At 33.9% G+C, this 22,298-nt stretch overlaps 1 protein-coding gene across 9 annotated transcripts in view; it reads left to right on the forward strand.

The window, feature by feature from the left end:
- Positions 1–22,298, forward strand: part of DOCK7 (dedicator of cytokinesis 7) — a 210,406-nt gene that overhangs the window by 107,609 nt on the left and 80,499 nt on the right. For 8 of the 9 annotated variants that reach the window (XM_029228225.1, XM_029228226.1, XM_029228222.1 and 5 more), the window contains exons 20-26: positions 1,524–1,755; positions 4,814–4,978; positions 7,407–7,576; positions 16,206–16,295; positions 17,248–17,343; positions 19,852–19,992; positions 20,078–20,191. In XM_029228225.1, coding sequence (XP_029084058.1) covers positions 1,524–1,755; positions 4,814–4,978; positions 7,407–7,576; positions 16,206–16,295; positions 17,248–17,343; positions 19,852–19,992; positions 20,078–20,191 — 1,008 coding nt within the window. Of the gene's footprint in view, positions 1–1,523; positions 1,756–4,813; positions 4,979–7,406; positions 7,577–14,918; positions 15,012–16,205; positions 16,296–17,247; positions 17,344–19,851; positions 19,993–20,077; positions 20,192–22,298 lie in introns of all 9 variants that reach the window. The other variant, XM_029228228.1, reaches the window with a different exon arrangement.

The following is a 22,298-nucleotide window of genomic DNA, read 5'->3' on the forward strand; positions in this document are numbered from 1 at the left end:
ATCATTGTTAGTGTTCTCTTTTTCTAGTGTTGGTAATATATTTGTGTTTTACTCCTGACTTTATTTTTGTGGAGGCAGGTAGATACATGTATTGTCTTAATGTAACAAGGAAGGATTTAGGGCAAAATATTTCATAGAGATGATTTAGAATCTATAGAATGTAGAGGGAGAATAGAGTGGAAGTGTCTAGTGTGTAGCCCCCTGACATTCACAGTCCTGTGACTGAAACTCAAAAGCTTATAAAATTTTACAACTCTGTAATATAATTTTATCATGTGTTATAATCTTTTTTAAAGGATCAATTGAAGACAATAAATGTTTTTTATGATGTTTTGTACTTTGCTTGTAGGTGCTTTGAAATTTACTGGATATATAGTTAGAATTCAATAGAATTATTTTTATTCATTTAAAACATATAAAATTAGAACAGTATTAAAATTATAAATGTGAAGTTGTTTAGCATTACTGCCTTTTCTTAAAGTTTATTTTCATTGTTAACTAAGTAAAAGTCTTCCCAGAGTTTCAGTAGCCTTTTTCTCACATCCATTGGTCAGAACTCGGTCATCTGTAGGTATAAAGGAGGCTCAAAGAGCAGGCACATTACTGCTTTAAATAAGATTGTGGTTCTATCAGTGTAGAAGGAGGTTAAATAATAGCAGTTAGGATTTAGTCAGGAGATAGAAACTGCCAGTAATTTGAGTGGAGAAAATCTGCAAATAAATAGTTAACTAAGTTAAAGGTGATTCACTACTAAATGGGTTAAAAGAGAATTCTGATTGTAACAAAGATAGCAATTGCAGAAAGTGGTAAGGGAGGAAGGAACCTAGAAACCTAGAGCAAGATCTTGAAGGATGTGAGTCAGGCCTCTGAGGAGAGGACACCACTGCTACAGGAACACAGTGCCTGCCATGCTGTAGTATTGAGGAAGCTTGGTAGAGAGCTCCTGCTGTGGAACTGTGAGAGTCACCACTGCTGCCCATGTCCCTCACCTCTGAGCCACAGCATGCACGTCTACTCGCTGCCATTAGGAAAGCAAACAGGTGGAAGAAGATTCCCTTCTAACTCCTCAAGCCTAGCAGACTGTTTCCCATACCCTCTGTTGTCAGAGCCTATCACAAGCCAGCTGACAAAGGACAAATGTAGTTTGAAGAGTCTAGCTCCAGAATTACAAAATGTGGAAAAGATGGTGGGTTTGGATGGAGCTAAGAGGTAATAAATTAATAATGGGCTCAGGTAGGTTACTAACACACTCGCCATAATAATTGAGCTCTAAAACAATAAGGCAGACTCACACTGGAAAAAGAAATCCTAATATCAACAGTTTTTTTGAGTAATCAATAGTATTTGAAGTGGCTACTTTACAATAATAGCTGAGAATAGATGTATTTAATTGGAAACAATGTTTGTATATACGAATGTGTACTTTTTTGTATCATCAATTAATATGAGATATCAGTGGTCCATAGTTTGTGGAATGTATGAAGTTATAATTGTTTAGTGCCTCTGTTCATTCTTTGTTTTAGGATCCTTATCTTGATAAGTTTTTTGCTCTGGTGAATGCTCTGGATGAACACATGTTCCCAGTCCGAATTGGAGACATGCGAATCATGGAAAATAACTTAGAAAATGAATTGAAGAGCAGTATTGCAGCATTGAATTCATCTCAGTTGGAACCAGTGGTCCGATTTCTTTATCTTCTGCTTGATAAACTGATACTTTTAGTTGTTAGACCTCCTGTCATTGCTGGCCAAATAGGTAATTTACCTATGTTGGGGGAATCATGAAATTTATCATTCAACATTTCTAACTTTAACAGAAACAGAATCATGATTCCTTTTTGCCATCTCTATAAGGACTGTGTTTGACTTTGTGGGGCGTTGTTACTTACTTGTTTCTAATGCTGGAAAATAACTTTCTTTTGTTTCTATAAAATGTGCCATATAGACTTTTACTCAAATTATGAAAACAAATTTATTTATTCACTCACCAAATATTTATTAAGCACTTAATATGTACCATACAGTGATAGGCACTGACAAAGGCATGGTTTCTGATTTTAAGGATCTCATAGGCTAGTTAAGAAAACATGCAGCTGATAAATCATATTGTGTTTTACATGACTTATAATCTACATTTTCACTCATCTGCTATCCTCTATTTAATATAGCTATTATTCTCTTCGTTGACTCAAAATCTCTATCTTCTTTTTCTTGTGAGTTTTTCTTGAAGGAGAGGTATTCAGGTTTCCTACCTTTTTTCCAAGATTCATTCCTTTACTTTTGCTAACAGCTTCCACCCAATCCTGCAAAGTAGTTGAGTTTGTGAGAAATTTCAGCTAACTTGTTATAGAAGTTTCGTATTAAGTGGTGGCACAAAGGAGAGTAGTATTCAACTCCTTGAGATTTTTTTAGGGACACTTGTAAGTAGAGGTAATTCTTGGGTTGAGCATTTAAAGATGAGTAGGAGTCTGACAGGTAAATAACTAGCCCAGGGAAATGAAACAGTATGTGTATAGTACACAAACAGATAAACTAACCTGGAAATTTCGGGGGAATTACAAGTAATTAGTTATGGATTGGAGGGTTAGTGATTAGAGATGATATTGGTCGTAGGGGAGATGAAGTAGGGTCCTTGACACATTAGGAAATTGGACTATTATTCTGTAAGAATCAATAGCCTTTGAAGGATCTGGTCTTAATTAGAAAAGTAATGTGACTAGGTTGGCTTTTATAAGGATGATTTTGCACGGAGGTAGATTGAAAGTGAGAAGATCTGGAGGCAGGCAGACAGATTTGAAATCTTGAATTTTATACAAAAAATTCTGTGGTCCTGATAAAAGACAGTGATGGTGGGATAGAGAAGAGAGGGTAGTTTAAGAGATACTGAAGAGATGTTGTAGAGAGTAATGTTACAGAAGTCATAGAAGGTTTTAAGAAAAAAAAGTTAACATTGTTCATTTTTGTAGATTGTATAGTAAAATAATCACAATAGTAACAAACATTTCCACAACACAGTGTACCAGGAATTGTGCTATGTACTTTATTTATATTAATGTATGAAATCTTTACAACTCTAGGTATAGGTATGAATTTCATGATTTCATGAATAAAATGATGAACATACGCTTAAAAATTTACCTAAGGGGCTTCCCTGGTGGCGCAGTGGTTGAGAGTCCACCTGCCGATGCAGGGGACACGGGTTTGTGCCCTGGTCTGGGAAGATCCTACATGCCGTGGAGCAGCTAGGCCCGTGAGCCATGGCCGCTGAGCCTGTGCTTCCGGAGCCTGTGCTCCACAACGGGACAGGCCACAACAGTGAGAGGCCCGCGTACAGCCAAAAAAAAAAAAAAAAAATTTACCTAAGGATTCAAACCCAAGCAACTGACTCTAGAGCCCCACTCTTATCTACTATACTGAAGAAGTGTCCACTGGTGAAATTAACGAGAATAGTCTTGGTCAAATAGTGAAAGTAGAAACCAGATTACAGAGAATTTAGTAATAAACAGCAGATGGTGAAAGGAATGCAAAAAGCTTATACTGTTTTGAGAAGTTTAGTTAGAAGAGGATGCAAGGTTGATTAGGGCATAAGAGTGGAGAGATTTGAGCATGTTTATATGCTTTGAGAATCTGTATAGAGGTGCAAGAGGGTTTAATTAATGAAGCAAGCGTGTAGGACAAAAATTAAGGTGGATAGATCATTCTTATATAGGAGATGAGCACTGCTTCCTTTGGAAAGGAACTAAAAATTGTTTCAAATTCTGATAAATTTATAGTAAAAATTTCAGGACTTTCATGCTCTATAAATTTCTACCTGAGATAAAAAGCAGGATTTGTGGAGAAGGGAGTAAAGTGGACCTAGTTTTGTGAAGGATTCTGATGGTTTGGAATAGCTACTATGAGGAAAAGGAAAAGGAGTCAACCAGGAACACAGGTAGGATTGCTAAACCCTGCTTAGGTTTCTCTCTTTCTAGTCTCTCTTCTAGTTCAGTATATATAGATTAATCTTCCTAAATGACCACTCTATCTGATATTTCCACTTTCAGGAAAACTTAATTGGCTTCATTATCTGTTCATAAATTCCTGTCTTGATTAAATAAATCGTAAAATGTGAGGTGCTATTGCTCAGAATGGCTGTTTGGATTATCCATTTATTCACTGAGCTACCAGAATTTCCCAATTTTTGCAAAATTCTTGTTGTATACTAACTTGAATGGCTGAGTAGGTATTACTTAGCCTGGCATTTAATGTGCTATAGTCTTACCTCAACCTGGTTTTCTACCCTTTTTTCCTTCTAATCCTTTTACAGAGCTACTCACTTCAATTAAGTTGCTTATCAACTCTTTTCTATTAAGTTAATATTTTTAATAATCTACTTTTATTGGTAATTTTTATTTTATAAACAAAAGTAACATGTGCTCAATGTATGGTATTTAGTTTCTCAGTCATCTTTAAAATGAGAAGTTACTTCTCAAAGGTTATATATAAGATAGATTTTTTACTTATCATGTGCTTGTATTGTTTTACAAAGTAGTGGGTACTGTTTGATGATTCTTTTTTCTCGCTAAGCAAAGCCACATAGTTTTCATGTTAAATTAGTAAAATTAGTTTTTTCTCATTTTTTTAAGAAAAGTATTTTTGATTCAGTTAATACAGTATCATAAAGATACCATAAAATTAATATCAAATATCATCTTTATACGCTTACTGTGTGTAGTCACTATACTTAATGCATATAGTGAAGGCAAAACCTTGATCTTTTTGGAACTTACAGTCTAAAAAAGTTAATGGAAAAATATTTTCCTCCTTCTTAAAAGTAAATCTAGGTCAAGCATCATTTGAAGCCATGGCATCAATTATAAATCGGCTTCACAAAAACTTGGAAGGAAATCATGACCAGCATGGCAGAAACAGCCTTCTCGCATCATATATCTATTATGTTTTTCGCCTACCGAATACTTACCCTAATTCACCATCACCAGGTATTTTATTCTTTTTACTAAGAAACTATCTTGCATAGATTATGTGTTCATAATAGGATTGAAATAATCTTGTAGTCCATGGTGTGATGCATTTATTCAATAGCAGACATTTGTTGAATGCCTGCTAAGTGCCATGGACTATGCTATGTACTGGAGTTAAAAGGATAAATAGGTTGTATTTTAAAGCATCATTATTTATACAGCTTCCTTTAAGTTGAATTAGAGAGATCTTGGTTGAATTAATTTTTGGAAATGAACCTTGAAAATAACTTCCGTCTCTGGAAGCATTTTATCATTCTCAGTTAAGATAAATAATTTAGAAAAATGGTACAGATGAACTGGTTTGCAAGGTAGAAATAGAGACACTGATGGACACCAAGGGGGGAAAGCGGGGTGGGGGGAGGTGGTGGTGGTGGGATGAATTGGGAGATTGGGATTGACATATATACACCAATATGTATAAAATAGATAACTAATAAGAACCTGCTGTATAAAAAATAAAATAAAATTTAAAAAAAAAGTTGCATCACAAGGCATTATGGGTAAAATTGGAAGGAAGGGTATTTAAGAATCCCCACTGAGGTTCTCTGAGTCTATTTGAGGCTAATGCAGTCATCTCAGCTTGATTTATGATTATGTAGTCTGACGTACGAACTGCTGTTTGTGAACAGTTTAATAAAAGGCTATTGCTCCAAATTCCAAATTAGCAGTGAGGGTGATTTCTATTAGAAAAGACATTTGTGGAGGATTTTCTTCTTGATACTTAATAAAGTGAGTTTTTTTTCTCAGTATAATACATGCTGTTGACTTGTGGCTCAGCTCTAGGGACCTGATGTTCTATTCAAAGAGTAAAAACATCTCTCTGCTCATTGTTTATTTACTATATTTTGGGGTACATATGGCAATGTTGTTTTCCTTACAGTTCCCAGTTCAGTTTTTTCTCTTGATTATGTGTTAAAAATATGTGCATAAAGTTCCCCAGTATCTCAGTAAAAAAAAAAAAAGATAAATAGAATGTTATATTTGTCATTCAGAGTGCTATTGGACATTAAAGAAGAAATACGATGGCTCAGTAGTTTCCTGGTAACCCTGTGAAACCTACAATACTGTAAAAGATTATCCTCTAGAAAGTTCTGATCTCTTCATGGTCAATAAAATCATACAGGCTTTTTGAATATTAGAGCCCAGAGTAGCCACTTACTTTTGTTTTATATGACATAGGTGGTAGTGGTGGTGGGGGGGGATGTCTTAGTTTGAATCACTCTTTAGTTGTTCAGTTAGTAGGTTAATGATTATGTTGTGCATACCTTTCAACCTGTTTACATATTTGTCTGTATGAGTCATCCATTCCTCACTAGTGATAATGGTAAGTGCCCTTTTCAGCTGTTGTCAGTGTTAGCATTAATAATGGTGACAAGTAATTATGACATTCACTCTGAAAACTAGGCATAATAGTAATCTCAGTTTTAGCACATTTTATTTCTTAATTGAAAGAGAGAGCTAATTGACTCTTAAAGTCTTGCTCATAATTTCCTATCTTGATTTCTAAAATTATAGTACTTGAGTCTCTGAGTATATAAGTGATTGTGGACTGTATATAATGCTACTCCATTTACTGTTCCATTCAGTACACTATTAGAATTGCACAGATTTTGCAAAATGTCTTTTTTACATGCTGACCTGAAGACTATAAACTACTTAGTTGACAGGTGTGTGTCATTTGCAAATATGACACTCAGGTTTCTTTAAAAAAGAAAAATGGAGATACAATTGTTGGGTGCTTTAGGTTCATAGATCCTGGTTGAATAATGGTATCAGGCTTGACTTCAGACAAAAAAGGGATTCTTTGCTTTTTTTTGTATAACCTGGGCTTTTAGGAGAATTATCTTTAGTATACATTTATGTATGTATATTATAAAGATGCCATTTTTTTTATAGTTAAAATTGTCACTGATAAACATAGAGACCTAAGCCATAGTTTCATTTAAGAGATATTGACAGGAAATTGGCTCTCCCTCTTAGTGATTGTGTTTCAAGGGGCAGAGCAGGAGGGGTGGGGAAAAAAGGAAAAGATATTAGCTGGAGCATTTTGGGTCTTAGACACCCTCATGTATAAGGAAAGGTAACGTTTCTGTATGTTTCTTATTACTTTTGTTTCTTATTGTATATGTAATACATAATCATAGAAACATTGAAGAGATAATGATTGTATTTATAATTCACATGGTTTTGTCAGCTGCTGTAAAATAAATTATCTTTGTATAGCTATCACTAGGTCTGCCATGTTTTTCTTATTTATAGTATTTTCATTTAGAAATAAAAGCAATTTATGATCTTTGTGGAATTTTGTAAAGTGGAAGAGATTTTTTCAGGTTCTTTGCTGATTAATTTTTTGCTTAATTATATGTTATTTTATGTACAACTCTAGGTCCTGGGGGTTTGGGAGGATCAGTGCATTATGCCACAATGGCTAGATCTGCTGTGAGACCTGCAAGCCTTAATTTAAATCGTTCTCGGAGCCTTAGTAATAGTAATCCAGATATATCTGGAACTCCCACGTCACCAGATGATGAAGTACGGTCAATCATCGGCAGTAAGGTAAACTGAAGATACGCGTCTATAAATCTGGTTTTCAGGTTGTGAACAAATGAGAAATGTCCAATTGTTTTACTTTTTCTTAATTTTAAAATGTATTTGAGTTAGTAATAAGAAAGAAATTGTACATTTCTATTCTATCAGTGAACACATAAATGTTTGATGTTTCTATTAAATGTTTTTGCTATTACAAACTGGTTTGTGCGCTCTGCTCAAGAATATCTGCCAAATTAAAAAATGTGTGCAGGATGACCAGTCACATACGACTCATTGTCTGTCTGATTATCATGTGAAAAATGGTTAGATTGATTTTCTAGAGGATTAAAAGAGACCTATCACTGCTGTGTAGTTGGGACATACTATCAACTTAAAATATGAGCCTCCCTTCTCCAGAAGTATCAAGAACAATGATTAACAATTAATAGAGCTACATTTCACATGGAAAACTCTATGTAAGGTGCACCAGGATTAGAAAAATATGATTTATTTAATCATGGTTAGTGATTATCCCAGACAATAAGGGAGAGGCCAGCCAATATAAGATCCAGCTATATTTTATGTAAGCATCAATCTTTATTACCCCCCAAAATATACTTAAGGAACAAGTAGTCATTACCTTTCTATAGTTAAAGTACAAAAATAACTCAGAGTTTGAAAATCAAAGTGGAAAAAAAGAACAGTAAGACTGAGGCCAAGAAATCACATTATGTTTGGTTTTGACCAAACCATTTTAAATTGATTTTTTGCTATTAGAAAGAAGGAAGATACCTTTGTTATGGAATCACAGCCAACTTTTCTTTGGCATTTTAGTCTGTTAATTAGGATATGAGGAAGAATTAGTAAACGTGTTTTGGGGTCTGTGTTTAACCCTTAGCCTGAACTAAATAGACCTTATTTTTTTAATGATCTGAGCTTGTTTGTGTGAAATACTTGAATATGGATCAAACACATCAGAATTACTTAAATCTACTCATATAGTTACAGAAATTTTACATTCAGACACTTCTAATAAACTTTAGCATTGTGCATTTTAAAGTACCTTTTACGTAATTTGAAAGTAATTTCTCACAGATCAAAAATACATTTTTAAAAGTAATTTCTTACAGATGAAAAAAATATTTTGTAGCCTTATAATTTAAAAAATAAATTAAACATGAATTTCAATAACTTAAAGAGCCAAATAGGTGTTACTCTAATTAAACAAACTTTCACTTTTTGTGAACTTTTGAGAAAATGATGTTCAGATGTATTTACATGGTTACTGCAGAGTAACTTGAGTAATATAGGAATTACAAAAGAGACAGCTTTTCTCCCTCCACATATCTTTCCATGTCTAGGAAGAGAAGGTTTTTTATCCTTGTCTTCATTCTTGATCTTTTCTCATTGTAATGGAGGTAATACTAAACATAATTTACGTACATAAATACAGTTCTTCAGTGGAATGAATCTCATTTGTGAATTATAAGAAATTTCCCTATTAAAGAGCTTTAGACGCCATTTTTCTCAAGGTTCTACTTTTGAAACATCTCTTAATTTCTGTAAGATTTGCATTATGCTTCATTTAGCATAATTCTAGAGTTTTCCTTTATATATGATGTATTTGATAGATTATATCATCAAGATTTAGAACAAAAGTGTACATATATTGGAATGATTATTTGTCTTTTTTCAAGTGGTTCATAAAATGGGACATAATAATAATGTAAACTTGCTTCTGGTATTATATACATAAACTTTTGAGAAAGCCGTCATAAGATGAGACTTTGTCTTATGACAATACAGTCTTGTCCTAATCAAATTTTATTCAAATGGTTTTTGTGTGTTCTTTTCTTTTTTTTTGGTTGCATTATTTTTAATTAGTTTTTTTGTTTTTTTGCGGTACGCGGGCCTCTCACTGTTGTGGCCTCTCCCGTTGCGGAGCACAGGCTCCAGAAGCGCAGGCTCAGCGGCCATGGCTCACGGGCCCAGCCGGTCCGCGGCATGTGGGATCTTCCCAGACCGGGGCACGAACCCGCATCCCCTGCATCGGCAGGCAGACTCTCAACCACTGTGCCACCAGGGAAGCCCCCTGGTTGCATTATTTTTGATAGCTACCTACCTTCATTTTGGATTATCATTTAGTCATAATCCCTAATAATAATGGTGTATAATTTTATCTCATTGAAAAATTATAAGGAATCTGAAGTTTATTTATAGCTACTCTTTATTTATTCTGATTTTATTGGCTTGGAAATTAGAGAAACTCTTCTTTAATGATTTTTGTCTTTCACTCTGCCTTAGCCATGGTCATACCCTTAGTCTTGTCATGATGAATAACTTTAATCCTCATTATCTCAATTTCATGCATCTTGTTCTCTAACCATTAGCTCATATTTTTCTGCCTAGTACCCCAACTCCAACAATTTCTCTGCTCGGCAACCTCTAATCACTTGATCGTATGACCTTTTTACTGTACCTCACGCCCCTAATGTTCTTTCTTCCAATTTAGCCAGCTTAAATTCCATGATCAATCATTATAATTATTACCATTATAAACAAACGTCAATTCCCTTATCTTTCCCTTACTTCATTTTACTTGCTTAGCCAAACCTCAAACCATAGCTGAATTCAGTTGACTGCCTGTGCCGTTAAACATGCTTTGAGAAATGCCATGATAACTGGTCTCATTTGAAATTAAAGGCCATGAACCTCAAGAGAGCCCTTAATGCTGTCAAGCAATTATACTATATTTCTTTATTCCATTTACTTTCCCATTCTCCCAGAAAAAGGTTTAATGCCTTCTTTGGTACCTCAAACCCTCTAACAGCTCCCCACCAATCCCGCTCCTCACTTTATCTCCTACTTCATTAAGAAAATTGAGGCCATCAGAAGAAAACTTTTGTCACCTTTGACCATCACATCTACCTATCCACTACCATCTACTACTACCTACTACTTAAAACTCTGCTATAGATGAGCTGTCCATTTCCCTAAGTCCATTCCCTATGTGTATACAACCACCCATCCCCTTTCACCTACTCAAGATCCTCACTCCAGCAGTTCTTTCATCACTGTTCTACATCATCAGTTTCTCCCCATCTACTAAATCAACCCATCCCATAAAATGGGATAAAAAATAAATTTTTTAAAATTTCTCCCATAAAAAAATCTCCTCTCTAGTATTTCTGCTGGTAGCTTCTTCATCATTTCTCTACCTTTTGTAGTAGAATTCCTTAGAAGAGTTTTCCATACTTGCTGTCTCCAATTCTTTTACTCTCGTTCTCTAACTCCTGTTACCCTACTTCAAACATATTCCTTGGATCTTCAGCCCATACTGCCCTTCTAATGCCCCCAGTGCTCTCCATGTTCTTAAATCCGAAGGTTAAATCTCAACACTTGGCTGAATTTACCTTACAGCAGCTTTTGACACAGTTAATTCTCCAATTTATTCTATTTACTTAGCTTCTAGGGCACTACACTATCTTGATTTTCCTCTTTACTGATTATACCTTTTCAGTCTCCTTTGTAGATTCTTCTTTTTCTCATCTCTTAATTTGGAAGTGCCCCAGGCCTCTGTCCTTATTTCTTGTCTTCTCTTGTCTTGTTTTCTCTTTTCTCTACACTCACTCACTTCATGATCTTATGAAGTCCTGTTGTTGTAAGTATCACTTTATGCTGATATCTCACAAAAATTGTATTTCAAGTACAGATCTCTCTCTGGAATTCTAAACTCAGCTGCCTTTTGTAAATCCTTTAGTTCAGATTTGCATATATGTTAAAGGTAGAGCCACTTCTCATCACCTCTAGTACTGCCATTTAGTCTGAACTACCATCATCTCTTCCTGAATTAATGTAATAGTCTTAAAGATGGTTTCCTTCCTTCCAACCTACACTCACTTCACAACATAGCAACCAGAATACTGCTTTAAAAACTTAAGTTACAAATAAACAAAACTTAAGTTGGATTATGTCGTATCTCTGAGCAAGATCCTATGACTAACTTCTTTACCTCTTTTAAGTCTGTACTCAGAGAACTACCTTCTCCATGGGGTCTCCTCTGACCACTTATTTAAATGTATAAGTGTGTCTTTCTCCTTAGCCTTGTCCCGGGGACTTCTTATCCCCTTACTCTGTTTCTTTGACTCATAACATTTACTACCTTTTAATGTAACATATAAATTAGTTACCTGTTACGTTAATTTTTTAGTGTTTGTCTCCCTTTATTAGAGTATAAGCTCCATGAGGGCAGAGATATTTGTTCACTGATGTATCCAAAGCAACTATAATGTCCAGCATATGAAAAGTACTCAGAACACATGTATCCAAAGAATGAATGTTAGTAAGCATTGAGTATCTCTAGCAAGAATAAATAACTTTTAAAAAATTGAATTATGCTTTTGTTTGCCCTCTTGCTATCAGGATTAATTAAATACTTAAAGATCTTAAGATATTCGGTTTTATGAAAGTTTTGGTTAGACTTTATTTCCTAATACAAAATGCAGAACTCCTAAAGTTCTAAAATACTATCAACAGGCTTTTATTACCCTAGTGGCTATAAAACCATATTTGTGAGACTTTTTTCATAATTATTTTGCCAAAACTGATCTTTCTTTGTCCTAGCAATATTCTTTTAACATTCAGTTGTGTAAATGTATGGTTGCACCAGGTTTGAATTTTATTGCTTTTAAGCAAATGCCAGTGCAATTTTACATTGATAATTAGTTTCTTTCTAATGTATCATCTCCTATTTTTTCATTTATTTTTCAAAAACTGAGAGCTTACTGTGTGCATAGCTCACTAAATACACTATGCTGAGGATTGTATTGAAACATGAATATTGATGTCAAGTCAGATACACTGTGAGCCTTATTCAGGGAAGGAGCCTATCTATACCTAAGGGACAAAACAAAATAATAATGTTACAGAGATTTGGCAAAAACAGAATAAAAACACTTTCATGCACATGTACACACATTTGATTAATCTCTTCTGTTAGTTGGAGATATGTAAACATAGTTATTATATTAGTAAATATCAGTGATGACTTTGCTTAACTAATGGCTGTTTGATATAATTCTTAGCTGTATGACATTTAAATTGTGGAAATAATTTGCTTTACAAATAAATTGGCCACCAGTTTTCTTTAAACAGTTGGCTTTGACTTGATGTTATTATAACTGTTCAAAGCCTCAGTATTGTGGATATAATGTATAATTAATGGCACAAAGAGATTTATTGTTTTTTCTCACATTACTCATTAGCATGTGCCTTAGTTTTAAAGGAAATTATTAAGCAAGAAGTTAAAAAGTGAACTTATGAGTACAGCAAAGTTATTGTTTTTCTTTTTGTAGAAATTTATGGTAGAGAGAGCACAGTTGTAATTTTGCAGAAATTAGATGCTTATATTTTGTTATTTTTGTAACATGAGTAGTGACATAATTTGGGAGACTGAAATTTTTTGTTTTAACTTACCTGAAAAACGTATTGTGTGCTGATTTGCTTTTATTTGAAATAATATAATGGGCTTCTGAGAAGTCTTTATTAATACGTACAAAATGGGGTATTTTATTTTAAACAAATCTATTGATTACATAATTTTATGAGTATTTGAATATTGCCCAATATACTTCGCTAGGAAGCATTTAAAAAAACATGTATGGCAAGTTTTTGTTAAAATTATTTTTTAAGAGTTTACTATAGTTGAGGCATTGTATTCAGTGATTTACTTCCATTATTTACTTTGATCTTTACAGTATTAGGGAGACACTTATCATTATTCCTATTTTGTAGCTAAGAAACTGAAAAAGAGATTAGATAACTTACCTTAGATTTTACAGTTAGTAAGCAGTAGAACCTGGATTGGAATTTTAACTCTCATCTTACACATTCAGTGTCAAAAATGAGGGGAAATGGGTAGTTACTGTATCATCATTTCAACTTCTTTGTATTTTTGGAAAAAATAGTGAGAAAAGGAAGGGAAATATTCTCCCTAAAAGCTAAGCCCTTGAGAGCTAGTAGTAGTTTGTCTTCCCTCTTTCCCCCTCCCCTTTCCTCCTCCCCTCCCTTTTCCTTCCCCACTACCTCCTCCTTCCCTTCCCACAATATACATGCATGGGCCTCACTCCCAGAGATTATTTAACTGTTCAGAGGTAGGGCCCTGCACATTTGTGGTGGTGGTTGTCCTTAACCTTACCAGGTGATACTAATGTCTACATAGAGTTGATTACCACTGTTTACTCTTTCTTTTCTTTTACCTATCCTTCTTTGGCGCTTTCTGGTTTGGGTTCATACTCAGGCCCTAATATTTTTAGTTGGCTTGTCTTGTGTTGTCTTCAGCAGTCCTCTAAAAATCTCTTCTACCTTGCTCAGTTCTATTCGTAGGTTCCTAGGGCCCAGCCCATGTTGCTCAATCTGGATTTCTGGGGGTAAGGGCCAGAATCTGAATTTTATAATTCAGGTGATTCTAATAATCAATTTTAAGAAATTGAAGTAAAGCCCCAGTTCCCTTTACCTGGGATCATAATAACCTCTTTCAGAGAAGACAGACATAATTCACTTCTGGTCATACACATTAATAGCATATTAAATTAACTTCAAATTAACGAGTGATGATGAAGATACAGTTCCTACAGACAGCCCTGGCATAATGTTTTTCCTTACAATTTTTATATAAAAAAGTAGCCCATTTTGTTTTTTTTAAATAATAAAATTCATAAATTTATTATTTGTTAATAAATCTACCCATTATGTTTAATTTCAACAAGCACAATAAGACTGAGCACAACTCCAAAGCTACCATCGTTTTTAGGAAGGAGCAAATATCGGGCATCTTTTTTTTTCTTAATTTTTTACTTAATTTTTCTTATTGGTCCCTAAAAGAGGAGGCAAATTCAAATAGAATTATGGAGTATTGCTACACAAAAGTTTTCAGTTGATGACAGATGGAATAAAATTAGTCTTTTAGACAAGATTGGAATGTTTTTCTTCTTCCATTTTTTTTTTTTTTTCCTTTAAACCCTAGTTAGATTTAGAGGAAATTGTCTGTTGCTAACTTGTACCATCTCTGAAGAGAGTTTGGGGGGATGGTGCTGTGGGATCTTTAGTTGTTGATACTTAAAGGTGATCCCTTTATATAAAGAGAAATTACCTTTAAATGCTATACTTAATTTTCTTTGTGATTTTTAAAAAATTATGTAATGAGATAATTTTGATGAACTAATATTCTATAGATGCCTAAAAATTTTGGTTGCTTTAACAGTACTAATTAAAAACATGTTTGCATTGGAAAGTCTGGATTTCTTTAAGAATATAGCATGCCACATGTAATATTTCTTTCCTTTCCAACTGCTTTCTATTATATGCTTAGGGTTTAGACCGCTCCAATTCCTGGGTTAACACTGGTGGTCCAAAAGCTGCCCCATGGGGATCCAACCCCAGTCCAAGTGCAGAATCAACACAGGTGGTGTTTATATTAGAGGTTTCTTTATTCGCTGCTGATGTTTCCCTTTAGAACATTACTTTTTAGTATATACTATGATTTCAGTGGCTTGCTTTTTAATAATTAAAAAGTGTGTATTTTTGTTTACTTAGCACATTTTCCAACTGCTATGCATGAATACCACCAATTGCACCAGTAGTACTCTCCTTTCCTATTTCCTGTCTCCTTCTCCTTCCCTCCTGTCCACCCCATTGATGTTTCAGTGCCTGCTGCTTATGCAATTGATGGCTTTGATAACAGTTTCTACTTTTGGGGTAGTGCATCTTTAGTAGGAATTTAAAAATTTTTTGTGTGGAAAAAACCTGACAGTTTTCCATTCGCTTTTGGTTTAAAGTGTAGCTATTGTATCATTGTCATTTAGCATTTACTATCTTGTCATTTTCTTCATAATCACTGACTAGAAATATTGGTAATAAACTGAAATTAAATATGAACAGTATATGATCCCCATGCTGTAAGATTAAGTGCCAGAAGCAAAAATCTGTTTTAAACTGTACTGTGTTGCAAAGTATGAAATTTGTTGTAACTTATTTGTACTAGGTTTTGCTTACTTAAGTCTAATTGCTTGATAGCTAATACTGCATGATTCCTCAAAATATACTTCTCATCTGTGTATTGGCTTTGGAGGACAATGCTCTCGTTCTTCAAGAAAAATTTTAATTGCAAATTTATTATAAATGATTTATATTTAATATAGTATATGGCTAACCTGAATCGTAATTTTTGATGATAGTGAAATATGAAAGAAATGATTCTAGACTTTTAATTTTTTAATTAAATATAAAATTCTTGATTTCTCTTTTTGGTCCAAGACCAGTGAGAAGTATGTTTTTACTTTTTACATTTTCTTACTAGATACATGCATGTGTATAGATCACACAGATAAAAGTTTCATTCTTTGCAGCACTCTGGATTTATATAATCATTAAAATACTTATCTTTTAAAGATAAAATAAATAGAAGCCATTTTGATACTTCTAATGCATTGTCGTTAAAGCAACTTAAAATAGTGAAAATGGGATGAGCGATAAAACAGATGGCTGTTAAAATGACAGTAAAACTCTATGTAAAAAATTGTATATAACCCTTGAACCGCATAGTCATCCACAGCAGACTTTAATGGTATCTCGTCATTCATTCATCTTCACTCCATAGGCTATGGATCGAAGTTGTAATCGTATGTCTTCGCACACAGAGACGTCAAGTTTCTTACAAACATTAACGGGACGCTTACCAACTAAAAAGGTAGATTCATATGAAGATAGTCCATGTAGGGGGAAAATAATTCCAACAATTACGTAGATGTAAGGATTCTTTACATAACCAGTATGAGACGTTACAATAATTGCACTGTTTTTAAAAATACATTTGAGCAAGCATTGCTTGTTTGATGTCTTTTTGGGCATACCTCTCCATTGCAAGCTCTTTTACATTATTATAATGTTTATATCTTTGCAGATGACTGTTTTTAGAGTTTAGTGCATTAAATTTGATCATTAAATTTTAGTACCAAAGAGATTGTATCAACTCTTAATTCTGTTTCTGTAACTGCTTCTGTTTTGTGTTTTAAATCTCCAGGGAAAGGAAGATGAGTTAGAAAAATTATCACTCTTAGTAAGATATGTTGATTTGCTTCCCTTATGCACAGTTTTGTTAGTCCTTTTTCATATTAATATACACTATTGTGCAAATGCTTTGTATGCATATCCATTATAAGGCAGGAAATTTCTGCTATTTTAATAAAAATACTTTAAATACCTGAAAACTTGAAAATTAATGGCTGATATCAAAGTTTAAATTTTTAAAGGTATTTCCTAAATTGTACCAGCAAAGTTCATGAATGTATTTGCATATGCTGAAATACGTATGTAAGGCACAAGCCCGATTTTATTTGTAACTGTGAGTTTTCGGTCTAGTTTCTTTTTGCACGTACAATTTAGGAGGCTATTTCCCACCTGTCGTTTTAAAATTACATTTTACTCCAAGATAACATGTAATTTTTTCAGCTATTCAACATGCCACTGTCTTATGTGTATAAATAGCCGTTTCGTTAATGGGTGTCCTCACTGCATCATTGAATGGTTCACATGCCTTATTTTGCTTATTCTCATTATATCTTCATTTGTACTTGCATTATTTGGTTTGTGTTACCAGCAGACCTGACACTGATAATAACTTTGGATTTACTTCTGGATAGCTATTTCATGAGGAGCTGGCTTTGCAGTGGGTTGTTTGCAGTGGCAGCGTTCGGGAATCAGCTTTGCAACAAGCCTGGTTCTTTTTTGAGTTAATGGTGAGCAAACTAAACACATTCTTTGTTTTTCTTGTTAAACAATGTTGTGTTAGCTCATGATTTTATCCTAGAATCTTTTCCTATTGCCCATCTTGTGGTTTTACATGTGCCTCCAAGACAAAATTACCTTTGCTACATCTCTAAATAAACACTGTGGACAGTCAGCACAATTTAGATGGAGTTATAAAGCTAATTTAAACTATATTTTTAGGGATAGTTGCAGAAGCTAACTATCTTTTTAAAGGAAACCTGTGATACATTCTTTCTTAGTCTGAACATGCTAGTGTATAATGGCAGTACTATTGATTTCATACCAGATAAAAAGAGCTTTATAGATACCTACTACTTTTATGGTTAGAAAGCTCTTAGGGAAATGCCAGTCACAGCCAATGAAAAACAGCAACACTTTCTACTTAATTCAGTAAATGATATTAAAACAAATAAATGAATTAATATTTTAATAAATATCTATACACACACAACATAAACACATATATACACAAAAGCAATATACATTTATTAAGTACGTACAGTATTATTGGTAGCACAGCCCTATGGGCTAGGGATTACCAAGGCACAGAGAGATTAAGTAACTTGTTTAAGTATACATAGCTTGTATACAGCAGAGCTGTGATTCAAATTTAGGCATTCTGGCAGTAGGGACCTTCCTCTCTAGCTTTAAAAAGCTGAAATCACTGAAACTTTTTCTTCCAAAAAAATTATGTAAAATAATAAATAAGAAACAAAGGAAAGCAAAACAACAAAAAAGAGACAGAAAAAAACAAAGAAAAGAAACAATGGAAGTTTCTAGAGTATGCCATAGAATCATTCTTAGCATTGAATGTTACTTATGTTGAAGATTAGAAGACATTTCTTCTGTAAGTTAAAACTACAATGAGGTATCGCCTCGCACCAGTCAGAATGGCCATCATTAAAAAGCCTACAAATAATAATTGCTGGAAAGTATGTGGAGAAAAGGAAACCGTTCTACACTGTTGGTGGGAATGTAAATTGGTGTAGCCACTATGGAGTATAGTATGGAGGTTCCTTAAAAAACTAAAAATAGAGCTACCGTATGATCCATCAGTCCCACTCCGGGGCATATATCCGGAGAAAACTCTTAATTCAAAAAGTTACATGCACCCCAGTGTCATAGCAGCACTATTTATAATATCCGAGACATGGAAGCAGCTTAAATATCCATCGAGAGATGAATGGATAAAGAAGATGTGGAATACATATACACTGGAATACTATTCAGCCATAAAAAAGAATGAAATAGTGCCATTTGCAGCAACATAGATGCACCTAGAGATTATCCTACTAAGTGAAGTAAGCCAGAAAGAGAAAAGTTAAATACCATATGATATCACTTATATGTGTAATCCAAAATATGATACAAACAAACTTGTTTACAAAACAGAAACAGACTCAGACATAGAAAACAAACTTACGGTTACCAAAGGGGAAAGGGGGTGGGAGAGGGATAAATTAGGACTTTGGGATTAGCAGATACAAACTACTGTATATAAAATAAACAACAAGGCCGCACTGTATAGCACAGGGAACTATATTCAATATCCTATAATAAACCATAATGGAAAAGAATATGAAAAAGAATATATAACTGAATCACTTTGCTGTAACCAGAAACTAACACAACATTGTAAATCAAATATACTTCAGTAAAAGATTTTAAAAAAGACGTTTTGTCTAGAGATTTGCTAATCTACAAAAAAAATAAATCAGGGACCATATGTAAATGGTAGGCAGCTCATTTTTTTCCCCTAGAGAATAAACACCAAATTGTAATTCATGTGCTTTTAATATAAGATCAAGTGACTTTTTAAAAATAGTCTTACATGTATGTTCAGATTTCTTAAACATGAAATAGTTTGACTTGTCTCTGTTATTTACCAACTGTAAAACCTTGTCATTAATTTCCCTGAATTAAAAATTTTTAGTACCGTTAACACATGTTGTGATAAGAATCCATATCTAAAAGTATTTGGTAAATTGAAACCACTTTAATTTTTACCTAACATTTTATTCTTAATATCTAGTCATCAATATTTAATGTACACCCACCATATGCCACGAGATGCTAGGTGCTAAAGATTCTACATGCAGTCAAGGTTTCTAACCTCTCAGAGCTAACAGCTGGGGGGACATGGAATGGCAGAATTAAGTCTTGGAAAGATTTAATTTAAAATAATTTTAAAGGATGAAATTTTTTTCTGTTGACATACCCATAATTTGTTTCCCACTGATAGCCAGGATAATGTCATGAAGCTGATACAGAGATTGAGTTGTATTGTGTTTGATATTTTTCTAGTGCATACAAAATATTGTAGGGAACTTTTTCAAAATATTTGACGAGTTAAAAGTATTTTATCTATCTGTTAAATTACATGGTATGTTGACAAAAATAGCTCTAATGTTTAGAATCTCTGTAACTGTTCATTACATCCATAAGAAATTAAACGAATGGCTTATTTCTTTTTTCAGGTAAAGAGCATGGTGCACCATTTATACTTTAATGATAAACTTGATGCACCAAGGAAAAGTCGTTTTCCAGAACGTTTCATGGATGACATTGCTGCTCTTGTCAGCACAATTGCTAGTGATATAGTTTCACGATTTCAGAAGGTAACGGTAACTTATTTTTTTAAACAAAATCTGTGTTTCAAGCACACGTTAAACTATATTTGTTTTTCTTTTAATTGTTTCCCAGGACACAGAAATGGTTGAGAGACTCAACACAAGCCTTGCATTCTTTCTCAATGATCTGTTGTCTGTTATGGACAGAGGATTTGTGTTTAGCCTTATAAAGACCTGCTATAAACAGGTAATGCATAATTAGTAATAATTAGTAATCAAATAATTTAAATGCTGCGTTTGCTCTTTTAGGGCTAGAGCTAAGAGATTTTTCAAGAACACATTTATATAATGATGTTTTTAAAAAGTGGCATATTTTTATTAGTAAGGGAAAGATAAATTACATTTATTAGGACACAGGACTGTGGCAAGCTGCTGTCAGTACAGCTGGCTTTTCATTGAGTTATACTGGCCCATTTATGACTTTTAGATTCTCATTCAGAAGTAGACCATCAAGTCAGGAGTCTAAATGTAAAGCAGCCCCAAGGTGCCATGCAAGAGTAGCATTTTTACTGAATGAACAGCTAACCCAACCTTTTCTGTCTTAAGTGATTTTTAAAGCAGTTGCATTTTGCTGTGTATTCCTCATGATGAAGCCCTAGACATTGTAGAGTTTAGAAGCATGAGTAGATGTTTACCCAAGTCACAAATATTATTATCTAGCTTTTTCTAAACTAAAAGTATCCTAGAAGTTTTCTACAAACAGCTGGTTTTGCTTTAAATTTTTTATCAAATGATTAATGAAACCTGGCTTTTAGAAAACATTAGTTATTCATCCTGATAGACCATTTGGGTACTGAGCTGTATAATCATCCTAGAATTACCTTTTAAGGGAGCTTTAAAAATGTACAGATCTCTGTGTCCCATCCCAGCATTTCTGAGGAGTTTGAACCCTGGTGGTGGGGGTGGGAGTGTGGGAAACAGTGCTTATAAAGTACTCCCTGCTGGTCCACAGATTAGTTTTGGGGAACTACTGGTTAAAAATGCTATTTGGCAGTCTAATACTTAGAATTTTGAAGCTCTGTTCTATTGGATGCAAATATTGTATGTTTCTTTTAACAGAGAAGTTAAAACTATGTGTGGGCACTGATCTATTTGCAAGTATTTGCAACACTATGTATTATTTTTACTTTTTCCCTGATACTTCATGTATTATTGCTCCCAAAACCTGTCCTGTCTTTATTCTTCAAGCACTGGCCTCCTACATTTACCAAACATTAAACTAGACTCTAGGGATGCTAAAACTATTCAAATAAGTCAGTCTATATATGTTTCCTCAAGTAGCTAATGGGTGTAGTTGGGAAAATAGATAATTATAAATATAGGTTAACACAAGGTGCTGTAAAAAGAATGGATAATTTATTTTAGGAAGTTATTTTGGTGGTATACTTTTTCTTCATAAAGTATATCTTTGAGAAGTGGAAATATTAATGCTATATTGGAAATATAAGAATGTGGCCTTAAGAATGCACCTAGTCAGTGGATTTATACAGTAAATCTTGTAGTTCCAAATTTTTTATTTTAGGAGTAACTTTGGAAAAAGCCGATACTGTTATTTAAACCACAAAATTCAAGACTGCTCACTGAGTACTGTTCTCTAATTCTTCTTTTTGGTTGAATTTGTTTTATTTATTTATTATTATTATTATTTTTAAAATCTTTATTGGAGTATAACTGCTTTACAATGGTGTGTTAGTTTCTGCTTTATAACAAAGTGAATCAGTTATACATATACATATGTTCCCATATCTCTTCCCTCTTGAGTCTCCCTCCCTCCCACCCTCCCTATCCCACCCCTCTAGGTGGTCACAAAGCACCGAGTTGATCTCCCTGTGCTATGCAGCTGCTTCCCACTAGCTATCTATTTTACATTTGGTAGTGTATGGTAGTGTCCACGCCACTCTCTGGCTTTGTCACAGCTTACCCTTCCCCCTCCCCATATCCTCAAGTCCATTCTCTAGTAGGTCTGTGTCTTTATTCCTGTCTTACCCCTGGGTTCTTCATGACATTTTAATTTTTTTCTTATTCCATATATATGTGTTAGCATACGGTATTTGTCTTTCTCTTTCTGCCTTCACTCTGTATGACAGACTCTAGGTCCATCCACCTCACTACAAATAACTCAATTTCGTTTCTTTTTATGGCTGAGTAATATTCCATTGTATATATGTGCCACATCTTCTTTATCCGTTCATCCGATGATGGACACTTAGGTTGTTTCCATCTCCGGGCTATTGTAAATAGAGCTGCAATGAACATTTTGGTACATGACTCTTTTTGAATTTTGGTTTTCTCAG

Source organism: Monodon monoceros, unplaced genomic scaffold (genome assembly GCF_005190385.1).
Source record: "Monodon monoceros isolate NGI ecotype Baffin Bay Population unplaced genomic scaffold, NGI_Narwhal_1 Super_Scaffold_18, whole genome shotgun sequence".
Lineage (NCBI taxonomy): Eukaryota > Metazoa > Chordata > Mammalia > Artiodactyla > Monodontidae > Monodon > Monodon monoceros.